General features: G+C 47.2%; 1 protein-coding gene across 1 annotated transcript; it reads right to left on the reverse strand.

Moving 5' to 3' along the window:
- Positions 1-488: 488 nt before the first annotated feature.
- MATN3 (matrilin 3) lies at positions 489-18,496 on the reverse strand (the record flags this gene model as incomplete). Its single annotated transcript, XM_072634575.1, has 7 exons — positions 489-1,060; positions 3,044-3,154; positions 3,677-3,802; positions 5,105-5,230; positions 6,666-6,791; positions 7,448-7,573; positions 17,857-18,496. Coding segments are annotated over 7 exons (1,311 nt in total), but the record flags the coding sequence as incomplete, so codon positions are not given.
- Between the last annotated feature and the right edge of the window lie 816 nt (positions 18,497-19,312).

The raw sequence follows: 19,312 nt of genomic DNA on the forward strand, positions 1-19,312 counted from the left end.
TATTCCATATACAAAAGATGTGGTCATAAAAATGCATTCAAGCCATCTTATATTAATAAATCATCGTGTAAGGAATTTCTTTTTTTTAATCATGTTTGGTTATCAAGTTACAAAATGTTTCTAAGAACAGAACTTTGCTAGTCTGTTGCCAGGGAGCTAAGCCATAACAGAACAGAACTTCCATGTGATTCTAATAACTAAAGTTTCCTTCTAAGGAGTTTATGATACAAGGATCAAGAGCCCCATATCAGAGCTGACCAGGTCTCGTTGAACCGTGTGGTACAGGGGTGTGGGGGTGGCTGCCTTATGGACCATGAGAGGGCCCTTGGCACACATGGAGAATCTTCAGAACATTGCAGTGACAGATGAAAGGACGCCCCAATGGTGAGCTCAGTAAATAGTCCTGGTTCTCGGTTAGAGATCCCTAATTTATCTGGATAATGGAGCCATTCAAATGTAGACACAGACTTAAAAAAGAAACACTTTAATAAGAGAAATGGATAGGATACATACTATCAAAACAAAAGAGATGAAAACTTTCCAATGTTAATGCAGCCACTGTCTTTTTTTTTTTTTTTGGTCTTATTCCCAAATTAAACATCTCAATTAATAGTTCGAATCTGGAGAGGGAACAATTTCATGGTGCTCTTTTGGCAGCCTTTTCACTCAGTTCAGAAAGACCCCCTTCAAGGAGAGCGGAGCATTTGGTGCTTCTAAGTCTCGTGGAATGGGAAGGGAGCTTCTCCCCCCACCGCCCGCTGCTGGGGAAGCTGGAATTTGGGCGCCTTGCTGCTTTAAAACCAGTGTCGCTATACAGTAAACTCACAGTTCTCCTCCATGGGCTGCTATTTGCTTAAAGAAAAAAAGAGTCTCTGGCAATTCAGCTTGCTGTTTGCTCAGTGATGTTTTTGGTGGCTGGAAAGCAGTGCTGGCACGACGGTGACCAGGGCCCCATACACCCCGAGGGCACGCTGCCAGGTTCCTGATGGGCATGGATGGCAGCTCTAGTGGCGGACCTGTCTCAAATCATTGACTTGTAGCTTCCCCAAGATGTCGTCAAGTGACTCCTTGTTAAGGTCAACATCGTTTATGGCAAGAGCTTTGGAAAAGTTGAATTTATGATCACATTTTCCCCATCGTTCAGTAACCCAAGTCTGCCTTGACAAACCACACTGCAAAGCCACTGTGGGTTTTATGATTTGACATTTGAAGAGCTCCTTTCAGTGGAGGAATGCAGGGAAACTCAAGCGCAGGCTGTCTCCTCTGCTCTGCATGGCCCAGCCCGCCTAGCGCCCTGAAGTCAAGGCCAAACTCCCTTCTCCTCTACCTCAAGGACAACCTGCCAGAAGGAGAAAATCTGGATCCCACAGGTCTTGATCTATAATCAAGACTATGAAAGCAGAGGGAGTTTGTCCCTCAGGAAGCCAGAGATTCCACATTAATCTCTTGTATCAACTATTTATTAAACTGTCCTGAGGCTAGAGTGGAAAAAAACACATTAAAATCTACGGCCCCAGTTTGAGAATACTCAAAATCCAGGGTTTCTCCTAAGGATGGGCTGTGGATCGAGGGCTAAGCTGGGATGTTTGGGGAAGTGTCTGGTGTTCAGAAATACACAAACTTGGACCTAACCCTAAATGCACTGTGACCGGAGGTGCCAAGTCTGTAGCTGTGGCTGGGCGTGGATGGAGCATGAATGATGCAATCCCTCCTGAATAATTGAGAGCTTCCTCTCAAAGGGAGTCCTGCTGAATAAGAACTGTAAGTGAATGGGAAGAGGACCCATTCTCCTGGGAGGTAAGCCTTCCTAGGATCAGACAACCATTGGTCTAGAGCTGGAAGGTACTTCATTAATGATCCAACCCTCTCATCCTATAGATGTGGAAACTGAGGGCCAGAAAGTGGACATGATTTGCCTCAAGGCAGGCAGGCCCAGGGGCCAATGAATTCCTCTGACTCCAAGCCCAGCCCCACTGGGTCTTACTACTCCACATGGCCCTGGTAAGGCAAGTGCTCAAGGTACTGTAGGCTTCCTCTGAGACTAGTATTCATGCATTACCCACATAGCAATATGAAATAAGCTGGGCTGCTAGAAAGCTGACACTCAGGAGAAACCAAGTTAATTGGTTTCACCACCCTCTATACTAAGAACTTTGGAGCACAACAGTGCTGGCCCTATGGAATCTCTACAAAGAACAGAAAATTCTTTCCCTCCCTCTTCCTTGGAGGATCCATGGCTCCCTTCAGTGGTCAGCTCATGAGCCATCTTTAGCAGCTAGTCCACAACCCTTTCCCATCCACAAGCACCCTCCCTCTGGAAGATGACTTTGTATTTAATTTTCTCGGTCCAGGTTGTTTATCTGGCTTGTGTTTGCCTTCATGTCCCCATGGTGTCCGGCACACACAGAGTGCCCATGAAATGCTGATCAAATGAAAAAAGAATCTCCTTTGTTTGGACTTAACCTGACACCAACCTCCTGGCCCTCCAGCCTGATGGCCCATCACTCCTCTTCCCTCTCACTGGGGTCCAGCCTAACTCCTCATTCACTGTGTGCCATCCTCCCTCTCTGGAAGCTATGCCCTGCCTGGAATCAATCAGCCAGCAAGCATGCAGTAAACATCTAGGCAACAAGTCAAATGGGTCCTGCTCTCAGGGAGCTTCCAGACTTCCATTCCTGGCCCATCCTCTCCCTCCCCCTACCTTATAGAAGTCTAGTTCCCATCAGGACTCAGTGCCAGCTTCTCATAAGTCTCCTTTCTGTGCCTGGCCTCTCCCCTATTTACTACCAAATGACCTCTCATCTCTGTCAGATCTCTCTACCTGCATACCTGCCCTTCCCCCAACTGGCTCCTAGAGGGAGGGAAAGGGACAATCACTTATTTCTCTCTTTCTAGCTCCTGGCACAGACTAGCTGCCTCATAAATACTTGTTGATCAATCAACTGACTCATTGACCCACTGAATGGCTGGTTGCACCGCAGCATGTGACTCCTCACTGAAGCTGCCCAGGCGAGAATGAGAAAGGAGGTGATGAAAAGGATATGCTTGGCTGAAAGTCTCTGGAGGTAGGAGGTGACCTTCTCCTGGAAAGCCAGTGTGGCTTGGCAGCCACAGGCCTCCTCGCTCGAGACGAGTCTCCGGGCTTCTTCGATGGCTGCCGACAGTGACATCGAGCACAGTTTTAGAACAAGCAGGACTTGAGAAGCCTGGGAGCCTGCAGTCTCACTTTTAAGAACGGACTTTAAAAATCTATTGACTTGGCTGCCCCTGGAGTGTGGAGGGGCAGCAGTCCCATCCTTCAGGATCACCTTCTCCAAGACATACACTAGATTCTAACTGGGAAGTAGGTGCTATTATTATCCCCAGTTTACAGATGAGAAAACTGAGACAAACAAAGGTAAAATGACTTGCCTAGGGTCACACAGCTAATAAGTGTCTGAGTCTGAATTTTAGCTCAGGACTTCCTGATTTCAGGCCTCGTTCTCATCCCCTCAGACTTAATCAGACTAGGTTCTCCATGGGTTCCCGAGCCTTCTGGGGTCCATGTCTGCCCCATATGCCTGGAAATCCCTTAAAGGAATGGCTGCTCCTTGCTGGGTCTCCCTGTCCCTCTCCCATCCCCCCACACCCTCTCCCCACCCCCCTGCCCTGCCTCGCCCCCTGCCCTAGGCCTCACCTGCACATGATCTCCCATCTCCATTCAAGCTGTACCCTGGGCGGCACTCACAGTGGTAAGCCCCAGGCCCATCACTCACACAGAGGTGCTCACAGCGGTGGGTGCCCAGAGCACACTGATTCCGAGCTGCCCAGGCAAGCATAGGGGTGCAGGAAAGGTTGAAGGAAACATGTACAGATAAAACAAAAGGAAAAACCACATCACCACAAAATGTCAGTCTGTTCCTTTCCTAGACTAATGATAAACCCTGCCCTGAGCAGCTGCAGGACACACACACACACACACACACACACACACACACACACACACACACACACACACACACACTTACCCTTAGAAGTCATCCACTCCAGTTCCCCCCATTTTACAGGTTCAGAAACTGAGGCCCAGAGAAATACAGGAATTTAACCAAAATCACACACCCAGGAAGTACCAGAGTTACGACTTGTACCAGGGTCCTGTGACCCCACAATGGCAATGCTCCTTCTCTTCTCCGATCTCCTCCCTCACTCCAGGCTGCACTTGGGAGGACAGAGCACAGTGGCTCATCCCCTTCTCAGTGCCTTTGCCAAGCACAGTCTGGACACATGGTAAGTGCTTCAGATATGGGTGGCCAGCAACTCTGAGTTTCATTTTTTTTTTTCTTTCTTTTTCCAGAAAAAAAGTGGATGGGGTCTTGTAGTGAATGAGAGATACAGAAAGATAGCTCAAGGGCTACCCTGGTCCCAAATAACAGTGAGTCACCGGAAAGCCTCCCAGACTGAGGAGGCCTTTTGGGAGATCAAAGCGGTGGGCTGCAACCAGAACCAATGCCCATACCTACCCACTTGATCACAACTTCAGTAAAGCAAGGGGCTCATGAGAAATTTTATGAACAAAGGAGAAAATTGGGAAATGATGTCCTGGCCACCCCACCGCCCCCTTGGGAAGAGAGAGAAAGCAAAAGTTGTGGAACAGGTGGCCTGCTTTGGGCGTGGTCTTTCCCTGCCTCAGAGCATTTGCCCTGATTGAGAAGCTGGACCCCATAATGTCTGAGGTCCCAGTATCCTCTGGATCGGTAACAAGGAGGAGGCTTTGACTGGAGAAGACCCTGAATCCCTCCATTCAAGGCTAAGGGGCTGCCCCCTGTGCTTCCCAGGTCATTCTACCAGCAGCTCATCCCACTGGGGAGACCTCACCATCCCAGGAAGGCTCTTGAGCTACTTTCCAAATTGATGAAGAATTCAGCCAGGGATGGATGCTCCAACCTATCACCCAATGGAATCCTTCTCTGGCTGCTGTGCGAGGTTCTCCTGGAGCAGTCCAGAGTCAAGCTCCCGCTGAGTGGCTCTACCAAGTAGGCTGAGCCCATATGCCTTCAATAGCCTTTCATTCTGTATCCCCTGAGGGCTTAGCCCAGCGCCTGTCACACTGCCAAGGGGCTCTTACCAGAACATGTCTTCTTATCCCGATTCAAGACATAACCTTCGTAGCACTCACAGTGGTGGGCTCCGTCCCCGTCACTCACACAGATGTGCTCACACTCATGGGTACCAAGGGCACACTTGTCCTGAGCTGCCGAATGGAGGGACCAGGGCACAAGAGAAACAAGAACAAAGCTGAACCGCTGAAGTTACAGCCAGGGAAACACTCTGCCCTGGGCCTGGGTAAAGGAAGAAGACTGCTGGAGTCCCAGAAGGTCATCGGGACCATTGGCTCTGAGCACAGACTGGCAGACAAGAACCCCCCTGAGTATGGCCCAGGGGCTGCTTCCCCCAAGGCGCTGTCAAAACAATCAGGACAGCTTTCAAAGCCTGGCTCTGTGTCCCCCAAGGACACCCCACCCCCATGCTTTGTCCATGCTGATTTTTCTCCTATGCCACAAGGCATCTGACACCAGCTGCCAAGGACCCTCTTGGGCTACCCTCAAGTGGCCCAAGACCCAGCATGGTCTATCACATAGCACACTGGGGTTGGAATCAGGAAGTCCTGGGTTCAAATCCTACCTGATATGGTCTAGCTGTGAGACATGAGCAAGTCCCTCCATCTCTAGATGTCTCAGTGTCCTCACCTACAAAGTGGACCTCTGGTTTCTGCGCTGTCCACCTTGATATGGTGGTGCTAAGATTCCAATGATAATCATGGCTTTGCTGCCTCAGAGGCCCCACAGAAACACTAGCAAGGAAGATTTCTGGTTTGCAGGAGAGCAGTGGTGTGCAGTGGGGAGAGTCTGTCCCTCATGGGCACATTCCCAGCCTTTCTGAGACAGCCAGATCCCAATTGCCCCAACCCTCTCTCCCAGAGACACTGGAATGTTTGGGAATCTTCCCTGACCCCAAATAACCAAGGCAGGCAGGCTGGCTGCAGGATAGTGGGAAAGCTTAGCTGAAAGATGTAGCAGTAAACAGACAAACCAGTCACCCCAACCTTGAGCTGGAGCCCCAAGGCAGCAGCTTGTCACTGTGACCGGGAGGCTACACCCTCCAAAGAAGGCTTCTGGGAACCTCCTCTGGGAGTCTCCAAGCCTGGCTGTAATGTCCTCTGGGACATTAGGCAGCATCAAGGGACAGCTCCAGCTCACACACACACACATGTAAGACAATGATCCTCATCACAACATTCTTCCTTCTCCCCAGTCCTGTGAGGGAGGTACGCTACTACCATTATCCCATCATTGATGCTGAGGCCCTCATACACTAGGTGGCCACTCAGGTAGACAGGGCAGGGCTGGGGCCCAGCTGAGGTGTCCTGATCTATACCTACCAAGGTGCCTTCCACACTGGCAGGGCCAAGACCTCCAAGGCAGGTGGGCTCAGGGATATGTGTATACATATGGGGCCAGACCTGACCCCAGAGACAATACACATCTCTCCATACCACCCTGCCAGCATGAGGTCATTGTTTAAATATATGGGGGAAAAACCCAACCTGAGGGTGAACAGAGAGAGAAACCCCAGAGCCATCCCCCAGAGCCATCCCCCAGGTGCCAAACTGACACCCTGAGCCTTACCTGAGCAAGTTTTCTTATCTTCATTCAGGATGTAGCCTTCATGGCATTCACAATGGTAGGCACCTGCCCGATCATTCACACAAATGTGCTCACAACCATGGGTGTTTAGGGCACACTTATCAACAGCTGCCAAAAGATGGGCATATACAGACACACCGATCAGCAAGAGACCAATAAGAACAGAGCACAGCGTGAGCAGTACACCTGGCCCGTCACTGACTGGTCATCACCTCCCATCTCAGAGAGGATTAGACAGGACAATCTCCAAATTCCCTCCCACATATGCTGCTCTAGGTGCGGAGTTCTAAGGTCCCTCTGCTGCCCAGAGGCAGCCTGGTGTCACAGTGGATAGAACCTGGAGCCAGGAAGCCCTGAGTTTAAATCAGCCCTTGAACGTTTACCAGCTGAGCGACCCTCTGTCTGTCCCAGTTTTCCAAACTGTAAAATGGAGATCGTATTAGCACCTGCCTCTCAGCGTTGCTGTGAGGTTTGAGAGACATATTTGCAATGCACTTAACCCAGTACCTGGCACACAGTAGGCGTTTAATAAGTGCTTGTCCCCCCCTCCCAGTTCTGACCTTGTCTACTCAAGGTCACTCTCTTCACTGACATTCTGTGTCCTGGATTATTCCCAGTCTCAGCCAATAGCATGTAGAAGCCATCTATTTCCCAGGATTCCCTCAGTACTACAGAGGGCAAGCCTAGCTACAATGTGGACAACAGGAATCCATGGAAATGTGCCTGGAGCAGTGACCTCTCTTTTCTCTCCTGCTAAGCCTTACCTGAGCAAGTTTTCTGGTCTTCATTCAATGAGTATCCTTGGCTACATTCACAGTGATGGGCACCATCTCCATCGCTTACACAGACATGCTCACACTGATGGGTTCCTAGGGCACACTGGTCCAAAGCTAGCCAGGAGAAGTTGGGGGAGAGTCTCTGTTAGGATGAATAAGCTAACAAGCAGTTAAAAGTTCCTTTTTTTTCATTTAAGAGATGCTATTCAGATCATATGAGCAACAAAATGGTTGCCTAGATATTTTCTGTGATCCCTATGACCTCTCACACCTCTCCAAAACAGAAACTGTGCTCCAAAGATAAAGCAACTTCAGCATCCCCATGGTCTAAGAAATCTGGAATTGAAAAAGTTAAAAAAAAAAAACACCAACTGATGCTCACTTACACTGAGCTCACTCAGCACTCCTCTCCCACCTCTCCCACTATCAACATAAAGGTTGCACTATCATCCCTGAGGACATGGCACAGACTTACAACAAAAGACACCGCCACACTCTGGTCCTCCCTCCCTCAGTCTAGCACTTTGGAGACCTGGGCATCAGGCTGTGGAAATTTGCCCTGGCTGTGAAAGCCCCTCAGGATCAAAAGCTTGGCAGGGTTCACAACCCTCCAGCACCAATACTGCAAAGTTTTGAACTGCCTATACCTGGACAAACAACTCTGTAGCACCAGCAGTGCTGAAGTCATGCCAACAGCCCCAGAACACCAGCAGAACTAACCCTACAGTATCAGAGTTGCAAAGCTACAAACTCCTGGCAGAGGTCCAAAGCACCATGGAGCAGAGTGAGTAGGACAACACACCAGGACAGGACAATGTGCGGAGGGGAGGGGAGATGCGTGAAGCACTCTCCCAAGCCAGAGGGAAAGAGCAAAGCATCCATCTGGGACAGTCCTGACCACCAAAAGTCAGTTCAGGGAGGAAATGCTTTTCTTGGTATCCCTAGCACTTCACACAGCAGTTGGTACATAGTAGGTGCTTAATAAGGGCTTGTTGACTTGAAAAGACATCTCATGTCTATGGTCGTTTGCATGTTGTCTTCCCTTTAGATAGACTGGAAGCTCGAGGAGAGCAGGGGATGATTTCTTTTTCCTTCAGTGCCTGGCAAATCAGGTTGTTATAGGTGCTTAATAAATGCCTACTTGGTACCTTAGCACAGTGCCCGCCCCACTCAACATCCCACTAAAGTCCCCTCCCCCACCAGTCCCCATGCATTGTCTCTTTGTGTGAGAAGGTAAGCTACCTGAGGGGAGGAACTAGCTTTGCTTTTTGTGTTAGTGTCCCCAGCACTCAGCATGGAAAGTGCTTAAGAAATCCTTATTCTGGGAACCAAGATGGTAGAGTAGAAAGATGCATATACTCTAGTGCTTCCCCCACAGCCCACAAAATACCTGTAAAAAATGACTCTCAACAAATGTTAGAGCAGCAGAAGCCACAGAGCAACAGAATGAAAGAGGTTTGCAGTCAAAGACAACCTGGAAGGCCAACAGGGAAGGGTCTATCTCATGGGTTGCTGAGCAGAGCCCAGCCCTGGCCACAAGGCACTGGGAGGAACAGGACCTGAACAGACCTCCAGGGCAGAATTCCCAGAAGGGAGGGTCCCAGATCCCTCAACCCCCAATAGACAAAGAAAGCTCCAAAGGTCAGTGTGGGAGGGTTTTCCCACCTGGGTGAAAGGGAATGGGATTCCTCCAGCAATAACCCCAAGCAATGGCAGAGGCTGAGGCAGCAGACTGCAGGCAGCTATGGTGGCTAGGAAGCAACCTGGGTCCAGGCAGCTGAGCTTAAAGCCTCTGGTAGTTAGGGAGCACCTGATCTAAACCTCTCAGTAATGGCCTGCCCCCACCTAAAACCCAGGGGAACCAAGCAGCTGAGTCAAATCTCAGCCTTGAACATGGCACTGGGGAAAGGAGGGACAATAGGACCATCCTGTTGACAAAGGATTCAGAAGTCAAGTAACTGGCTGGGAAAATGCCCAAAACAGGGGGAAAATGTAAGACCAGAGAAGGTTACTTTCTTGGTGAACAGGTGTCTCCTCCCATCCTGTCAGATGAGGAAGAACAAGGCATTCTGTCACAGGAAGTCAAGGTCTCTGCCTCCAGTGCCTCCAAAAGGAACTTAAACTGGGCTCAGGCAAGGGAAGCGCTTGAAAAATGAGTTAGCAGCTTGCTAAAGGAGAACTAAAAAAATGCTGAGGAAAATAACACCTTTAAAAAGAGGCTAACTCAGTTGGAAAAAGGTCCAAAAAGCCAATGAGGAGGAGACTTTAAAAAGCAGAATTAGCCAAATGGAGAAGATTCAAAAGCTCACTGAACAAAATAGTTCTTTGAAAGAGAGAATTGAGTTCATGGAAATGAATGACTATGAGATAAACTAAGCACTTAAAAAACAAAACCAAAAGTTTGAAAAAATAGAAGATAATGTGAAATATCTCATTGGAAAAAATAACTGACTCAGAAAATAGATCCAGGAGAGACAATTTAAAAATTATGGGACTACCTGGAAGCCATGATCAAAAAAAGAGCCTAGACATTATCTTCCATGAAATTATCAAGGAAAACTGTCCTGATATTCTAGAACCAGAGGGCAAAATAAATATTGAAAGAATCCATCGATCACCTCCTGAAAGAGACCCGAAAAGAGAAACTCCTAGGAATACTGTGACCAAATTTCAGAGTTCCCAGGTCAAGGAGAAAATATTGCAAGCAGCTAGAAAAAAAACAATTCAAGTATTGTGGAAATACAATCAGGATAACACAGGATCTGGCAGCTTCAACATTAAGGGACTGAAGGATTTGGAATAGGATATTCCAGAAGTCAAAGGAACTGGGATTAAAACCAAGAATCACCTACCCAGCAAAACTGAGTATAATACTTCAGGGGAAAAAATGGTCATTCAATGATATAAAGGACTTTCAAGCATTCAAGGTGAAAAGACCAGAACTGAACAGAAAATTTGACTTTCAAACTCAAGAATCAAGAGAAGCATGAAAAGGTAAACAGGAAAGAGAAATCATAAGACTTTCTAAAACTGAACTGTTTACATTCCTACATGGAAAGAAAATATTTATAACTCTTGAGATTTTTCTCTGGGTAGGTGGAGGGATTGTACATACACACACATACATATAGACAGAGAATACAAGCTGTGTTGAATCAGAAGAGATGATATCCACAAAAATAAAATAAAATAAAAATTAAGGGGTGAGGGAGGAAAATACTGGGAGGAAAAAGGGAGAAATGGAATGCGGCAGTCTATAACTCATAAAAGAGATAAGAAAAATCTTGTTCAATGAAGGAGAAAAGGGATAAGAGGAGAGGGGAAAAGTGAAGCTACTCTCTCCACATATGGCTTATGGAGGGAATAACATGTTCACTAAATTTGATATGAAAATCTTATACTACAGGAAAGTAGGGGAGGAGGTGACAAGTGGGATGAGGGGAATGATAAAAGGGAGGGCAAATGGGAGAAGGGAATAACTAGAAATAAACACTTTTGGGAAGGGACAAGGTCAAATGAGGGAATAAAAAATAAGGGGGGGTGTAGGATAGAAGGTAATATAGTTACTATTACATAACATGATTATTATGAAAATCTTTTGCAAAATGACACATATTTAGTCTGTATTGAATTGCTTGCCTTCTCAGTGGGGATGGGGAGGGAGGAAGGAGGGAGAGAAGTTGGAATTCAAAGTATTAGAAATGAATGTTGAGAATTATTATTGCCTATAACCGGGAAATAAAAAACACAAGTAATGGGGTATAGAAATTTATCTTGCCCTACAAGAAAAGAGAGAAGATGGGGATAAGGGAAGGGTGGGGTGTGATAGAAGGGAGGGTACATTGAGGGAAGGGGTAATCAGAATGCAAGGTATTAGGGGGTGGGGGGAGGGGAGAGATGGGGAGAAAAATTGGACATGCTACAAAGCAATGTAAAAGCAATTAGTATTAAGACAATTGACTGAATTAATTACTGCAACTAAATCAGAGACATCTTTAGTCTGGGGAAAAGAATTTTAGTCTAAATTTCCTAGAGGAAGGTAACCTCGGGTAAAATTTGCAATGGATGGAAAAGTTAAGGTTATATGGTAATTGATTTTATGATTGCCATTTAATCAGGAACTAGAACACGTACAGAAAGGCATGGAAGCCACTTAAGACTTGCCTCAAAAGATGTTCCTTAGTCAATGAGAAATTATAGTCATATCTGAAACCTGGTGATTGGAACTTGCTATTTTAAGATGCTTTGGGACTGTTAACTGACTGTTCTTCTGAATCTAACTCCAGGTATGGATAGCAAGAAAGGTGGTCTGAGCCTCCAGTCCATGATGCCAGTAAGCCTGTGAGATGCTGGTATGAACTGAAAAAGGTGATCTCACGGGAAGGGTGGGAGAGTGGCCATTCAGCCTGGGTTGAGGTAGAATTCTCCTGACTCAATTTCCCCCCTGACACCTGGCAGACTTTAAGCCTGACTGAATGCAAGTTGACAATCTGCTTCTGCCTGGAATTGACATGAAGTTGGGGAGATATTGTTTCCCTACAACGTTCCTACTCTTAGTGGCAATTTCCTATAGTCAAAAGGTTTGTAAGCTTAATATCAGATCTATTAAATTATAGATTGTTCGTAGGGGAACATCTGAGGTTAAGTCTAAAAGTAAGCTGTTAAGCTTAGGACTTTAGAGCAACAACAATAAGTTAGGGTCCTTTAATTCTTAGTAATAGTGTGGAGACAATTAGGTCAAGGGCTTGGGAAGTCAGCATGCATAATTATTATTTGTGTCTCAGTTGGTTAATATTAAAATAAAATCATTTGTGGTCTATATTGTAAATACTTTAAAAGAAGTATCATCTAACCAAAAGCTGGAATTGTTTTATGTGATATGAACTGTGTTAAAAATAAAAAATAAATCCTTATTCTTTCATTCATCCCTTCATTCCTTCCTTCATAGTAAGCACTCAATAAAACGCCTTTTAGATTTATTTAAACAGAATGAAAAGGTCTTTAACTTTGGAGCAAATGACTGCAGTCTCTTTCCCATCCAGCTCCAGCCGCCTTGGTGACCTGTTTTACTGATCTCCTTCCACTGCTGGCCTAGGGCCAAGGATGCAGGGACACCTGCCCCACCTCTCAAGGGCAGCTTTGTGATCTCCACCCACTCTGGCTCAGCTCTGAATGCTAGGCACGTTCTGCCAGAAACTGAATTTCCAAGGCTTGTGGGTGGCTTCCAGAAGATTTTTCACAGAAAAATCATTGACTTGAAACTCTTGGCTCAGAGTGATGGACATGTCCAAATGTGCAAACAGGAAAGGAAGTAAGGCAAACTTTCTGACACGTACATGTGAATGTGGCTGCTCAGACAGAGACACCTGTGTGTGGAGTGTGTGAGAATGTGTATTTGTGTGGGAGTGTTTATCTTGGGAATGTTCGTCAGTGTATGTATATGAGTGTGGGTGGGTGTGAATGTGCCTGTAGGAATGTATATGTGAGTATATGTGTATATGTGTGATTGTGTATATATGTGTGGTGTATGTAGTGTGCATATGTGAATGTGTATGAGTATATGTGTATATTTAAGTGTATGTACATATTGTGAGTGTATATGAGTATATGTGAGTGTATGATTATGTGTGTGAGGGTGTGGTATATGAATGTCTATACATACAAGTGTGAGTATATATATTGTGAGTGTGTAAGGGTATGAGTGTGTTTATCTGTGAATATATATTCATATACATCTGTGAGTGTATGTGTGTGAGTATGTGTATCATGAGTATGAGCATATGTGTATATATGTATGTGTGAGTGTATATATATATATGTATATACATATAGATATATGAGTATGTTGGGATTGGAAGCTCAATTCCGTGTGGACAGTCTCGGGCGGGTAAAGGTGGGAGCTTCTAAATCTTAGAGCTCTCACAAGACCCCCCCAGGAAACGGCAGGGGATCGAGGTGAACCGAGCTATCTCGAGTAATTCCGCCTCTTCCCGTGAGAAACATGATGGGAGAGAGATCTCCCCGCCCTCGAGATTGTCCCGGATCTGGGCACACCTAGTTACCTAACAGCACGGTATTCAGATGCAAACTATGCGGCTGAAGGTTAAGTAGGATTGAGGAAGCCTGAAAGCTCTCTTAGCACGTGAGGAGCCAAGAGGACAGTAGGCTCCGCTTTTCTTCTTTCCTCTCTCCCCTCCCCCTCTCTCCCCGCTTGTACTTCTACTTCCAATCCCTTAAGATCCTAGCCTCCTTAGGAAATCTCCCCCTCTTCCTCCTAAGGAAGACCCCCCTGCACTTGTAACCGAGACCCTGAAATAAAGCTCAACCCTTGTTCGACTCTGGAACGTCCTTTCTCTCATATGAGCATCCGGTTTTGGCCAGCCGAAGACCTCGGAGGTGAGGTAAGAAGACTCGGGTAGCCCACACAGGCCTCTAGGCCTGGCATGAGTATATATTGTGAGTGTGTCCAAGTGTTTGAGTGTATGTGTGTGAGAGTGTATGTATATGTATATGTGAATATGTGTATGAGTGTGTAAGTATATGTGTGTCTGTGTCTGTGAATGTATGTATGAGTGTGTGTCTGTGTGTCTGTGTGTATGAGTGTGTGAGTACATGTGAGAGCGTGAGTATGTATAAGTATATGAATGTGTGTATATCTGTGAGTGCATTTTATATGCATGTGTATGTATATTGTGAGTGTGAGTATATGTGTGTGTTTATATGTGTATGTATATGTATCATGAGTGTATGTGTCCAAGTGTATGTGTGTGTGACTGTGTATGTATGTATGGTGTATGTTTGTATGTGTATGTGAGTGTGTGTGTGTGTGTGTGTGTGCCAGGATGCCCACTTGGCCCTGTAAGTTCTCTGGGGGAATGAGCTCATCACTGAGGGTGATCCATAGGGGCAAAGAGAAAGGAAGTCAGGACCTGAGAGGGCGGACAGCTACCTGACATCAGACTTCTGCAGCCATCAGACTTTTTCCAGTGACATCTTTTTGAAAGCTGAATCTGTGATCTGAGCCCTGCCTGAACAGCCAAGGAGGTCTGAGGCTGGAGGCTAGCATGCCTGTGGCGGACAGGCGGCCCCACTCCTGCTGCCCTTGGCACCTGGACAAGGCCAATATTTGCCCAAGAAGGGCCTTTTCATTGAGCAGGATTTCCAGGGCATGGAGCACCATGTGTTGTCTCAGGCAGCGGACAGGGATGTCCTTCTCCCCCAGACAGAACTTCATTTTCTGTCCCTGAACAAACAGCCCTTTTGTGCCAGCAACAGAGATTCCAACTCTGGGCTGCTGGCTTGAGGTGCTCCAGACCTGGTGCAGAGAACTTCAGTAGCAGAATACTGAGCCACAGAAAAGCTGTGACCAGGGCCTTCAGGGCTCTGGGGGCAGGGCTCTCTACCTGGCATAGAGGTACTGGATAAACGGAGAGCCCTTTTCTTCTTTGGTCCCCCAAGACCTTCTGTCCCATAGGCACCAGAGGGGCTAATGCTGGGGGTCAGTGTGTTTCGTGACTAAAGCTCTGGACCTGGAGTCAAGAAACCCCATCTCAAACCTTTGCTGCCATTGCTACCTGGGTGATGCTGAGCAAGTCTCTTAGACTCCCTAAGCCTCAGTTTCCCCATTTGTAAAATGAGAAAAATACTGACACTATTTTACTCACAGGATTCACTCAGCATTGGAAACCTTCAAGTGATCTAAAACATGAACTGTTGTTATAAATACTATTGCTATCGTAAGTTCACCAAATACCCACTTAGCGTTCTCATTTTAAGAAACTGAGGTCAGAGAGGTTTCCTTCAACTCTGGTCCTAAGAGCATCTGATCAGCCCAAGCCTGAAGTCACCTCTCTGTCTCTCTGTCTCTGTCTCTCTGTCTCTGTCTCTCTGTCTGTCTCTGTCTGTCTGTCTCTTTCTCTCTGTCTCTCTGTCTCTGTCTCTCTGTCTTTGTCTCTCTGTCTGTCTCTGTCTGTCTCTCTGTCTCTTTCTCTCTGTCTCTCTGTCTCTGTCTCTTTGTCTCTTTCTCTCAGTCTCTCTGTCTCTGTCTCTCTGTCTCTGTCTGTCTCTGTCTGTCTCTCTGTCTCTGTCTCTGTCTGTCTGTCTCTCTGTCTCTGTCTCTCTGTCTGTCTCTGTCTGTCTCTCTGTCTCTTTCTCTCTGTCTCTCTGTCTCTGTCTCTCTCTCTTTCTCTCAGTCTCTCTGTCTCTGTCTCTCTGTCTCTGTCTGTCTCTGTCTGTCTCTGTCTATCTCTCTGTCTCTGTCTCTGTCTGTCTGTCTCTCTGTCTCTGTCTCTCTGTCTCTTTCTCTCAGTCTCTCTGTCTCTGTCTCTCTGTCTCTGTCTCTGTCTGTCTGTCTCTCTCTCTCTCTCTCCCCCCCTCCCTTCCTCCTACCCTTCTCCCCATTCTCATTCTGAGTCTAAGCATCTATAAAAAAGATTCATTCCAGGTAAAAGCAGACTCTCTCCCACAACACCCACAGACACACTTCCTTATGGAGATGGGGAGGGGGACAGCAATGGGGGCAGAGCACTGTCGGTAATCCAAGATTTTTTCCACACCTTGGTAAGTTTTGCCAAACTTTTCCCTTTCATTTCATTTTCTTTTCTGATATAAGGAATGACTCTCTGGGAGGGGTCTGGGGAAGGGATACAGTAACAAATATAGGTGCTATAAAAATAAAGTATCAACATACATTTATATTTTAAAAAGTGTTTTCAGTCTCCCAGGGGATAAATCCAGAGCCTCCAGTGGCCACAGTTGTTCCCTCCCCATCTCAGCCCTGCTTGAAAAGTCAGACTTCAGGGACAGGGTGACTTTCCAGAATCTCACTGCTCCTACAATTTTCAGCTTGTTCTCTTTGAGAAGGAACTCCCAACCAAAGGGGAGGTGCTGATGGCAGGGATGAGGAAAGCTGTTGGCTCTCAGGGATCCCCAAGTCAATGTGTTGCAGCCTGGGAGCCCTACCCTTGGCTGCTCCCCTGTGGCTCTCAGGGTCCAGATGGAGCTCCCCGCTCTGGGCCTAGGAGCTGCAGCCTGGGAACCCTTCTCTCAGCTGCCCCCCCCCAAAGATTTGTCCAGCTTAAAGCCAGTGCCTCAGCTTCCCTGCATCTCTCATGGTTTGGCTCTGATCTCACCTGGTGCAGGAAGTCTTTCTTCATTTCCCTGAATTCTAATGCCTTCCCTTGGAGAGGATCAGCATTTCACCGGTCTGCATCCTCTTTGCACAAGGCCGGGCTCCCAGAGAACTCCCAGGGTCAGGGACCATGTTGTTTTTCTCCCCATCCCCAGTGTTCAGCACAGTGCCTGGCCCACAGTGATGCTCAATAAATGCTTGTTCACTAACTGATTGATGAACTTCCTGGGGGACGCCCTGACTCTCAGGTCCAAGAACCAACCTAGAAAAGTTAGGAGCACCTGACTGAAGGCCCCAAGGTTTCATGGGCTGGCGACAGAGAAGCCATGTTCTCAGGGATACACACCTGAAAACAGGGAAGGAGATGCAGCAATGTGCAAGGGAAGGAAGGCTTTACTTTTTCCCCTCAAAAAAATAGGGGGGGAAAGAATAAAAGGAGTGTTTCAGGGTTGCCCAGATGTCATTCCTACAAAGGTCGACTCACTAAATATATAAAAGTGTTCTCCCTGAACAAGCCTGGGGGGAAGCAGGAATTCTGCAGAATGTCAGAGCAGGGTTGGGCTGGGAGCACAGGATCCATCCTCCTCCTCCGTGTGTCCTCAAGTGGGGACAATAAGGCCCATGGCGGGAGACAGGGGGGACATTGTAAGTGTCAGAGTCAGGACACACCCAAGGGATCTGCTGCCAAATCCAGTTATGCCCCATTACCTATGTAGATACTCTTTCTGAGCGTTCCCTCATCTTTAAAATGAAAGGGTTGCCTACTAGATGAGCCTTTCCACCTTAAGTCCTCTGCTTCAGTTAGAGAAAGTAAGAGCCCTGAGTCTGGAGTCAGGAGAGCTGAGTTCAAATTCTATGACTACCTAAGCTCTGTGACCTTGAGTGAGTCCAGTGACCTCTCTGGACTTCCATTTTCCCATCTATAAAAGGTAACAAGATGATCTCTAAGAATAACAAAATGAATGGTTCCAGAATAACCCTGGAAGACACGGTGATGCAGAGTGAAGTGAGCAGAGCCAGGGGAACCACTGTCACAATAACAGTGATATTGGAAAGATAAGCAAGTGGGAAAGACTTGAGAACTCTGGGGACCACAATAGCCAACCACAAAGTCCAGAAGACAGATGATGAAACGTGCTACCCAGTCCTGACCAAGCTGATGGACTCAAGATGCAGAATGAGACAGAACTTTTTGGACATGGCCAATAGAGGGATTTACTTTGCTTAACAATGCCTTTTTGTTGAGGGCTTGACCTTCTGTTCTTACCGCAGAATGTTTCCCGGAACCTCGAAGTCACTTTCTCGATCACCCCATAGGTCTCCACATAAAACACGTGGTCATCAAGTGGCTCACTGGCGATTGTCCTCAGTGACTGCATGTCTGCTCGGTCCACGCCCACGGCATAGATCTCAATGCCAGCTGCTCGGGCTCGTGCTGCCACCTCCTCCACCTGGTCCTGTGGCCGGCCATCAGTCACCATAATGGCCACCTTAGGGATATTAAAGGTGGCAGTGCGGGCCCCGGCCTGTACAGTAAAGGCTTCATCCATGGCTATCTGGATAGCCAAGCCTGACATGGTGCCTGTGGACAGAGGGAGGACCCGGGATACTGCCTGCTTTACAGATGCCTTGTCAGAAAAGGTCTGGAGATTGAACTCAATTTTCACGGTGCTGGCATAGTTCACCAGGGCCACCCGAGTGGCAGTCACCCCAATGTCCAGACTGTCAATAATCTTGGTGACAAAACTTTTCACTTTGGTGAACTCCTGAGGCCTCACACTGCGTGAGCTGTCAATGATAAACACCAGGTCCAAGGGTTGGCTCCTACACACATCTGCATGGAGAAGAAAAAATGGAGGCAGAGAAAAGACTGACTGACAATTGCTGACAGCCAGCAATATGATGTGATTTCAGAGGACCAACATGGTGTGATTTCAGAGGACCAACCTCCCCATATAGTCTCAATCCCTCTGCCTGCCACTTTCTGGAATGGCTTTTCCCAGGGGGATACACTGTCTGACCTGCATAACACTAGAAGTGAGTCCCAAGTGAATCGAGCATTTATGGTTGGTTGGTTGGTTGGTTGTTGTCTGTCTTCGAAGAGGACCAAATGATATCACCATGATAAAGTGAAATTTCAGTGTGTCCCATTGTGGCTGATTAGACCAACATGAGCCCAGAATGCTCTACCACAGATTGGGCACAGATAGTCTGAGCATTTATGAAGCACCTATTGAATACTCAGGCCCAGATAAAGAAAACTAAGATCATAGGATTATAAATTTAGAGCTAATAGGTACCTTAGAGGTAATCAAGTACAGCTCCTTCATTTTATAGATGAGAAAAGAGAGGCAAACAGACGGGAGTGACTTGCTCAGGGTCACTTGGTTAGTATGCACCAGAGGCAGGATCTGAACCCAGGTCTTCCCCATTCCACATTCAGAGCTGTCTCACTGTCCCACCTAGAAGTCCATGGCTGCCCTTGTGCCTCAGGGGAATTTCATGGGTCAGTGTTCCAAAAGAGGTGTTTGGCTGTGCCTATGGAGACTTTCAAGTGAGCCCTCGGTCTCAGCTCCTGCCAGCTGTCCGACACAAAGCCTGAAGGTAGTGGTCTCTGGAGAAACCGGTGTGGGGCTGAGCACCCCACTGCAGATGCTTTCATACAGCTGCCTCACCGAGGGTCCCTTGGCCAGGGGAGATGAGGCAGGTGGGGCAGGTAATGA

This window comes from Notamacropus eugenii, chromosome 1 (assembly GCF_028372415.1).
Source record: "Notamacropus eugenii isolate mMacEug1 chromosome 1, mMacEug1.pri_v2, whole genome shotgun sequence".
Classification (NCBI taxonomy): domain Eukaryota; kingdom Metazoa; phylum Chordata; class Mammalia; order Diprotodontia; family Macropodidae; genus Notamacropus; species Notamacropus eugenii.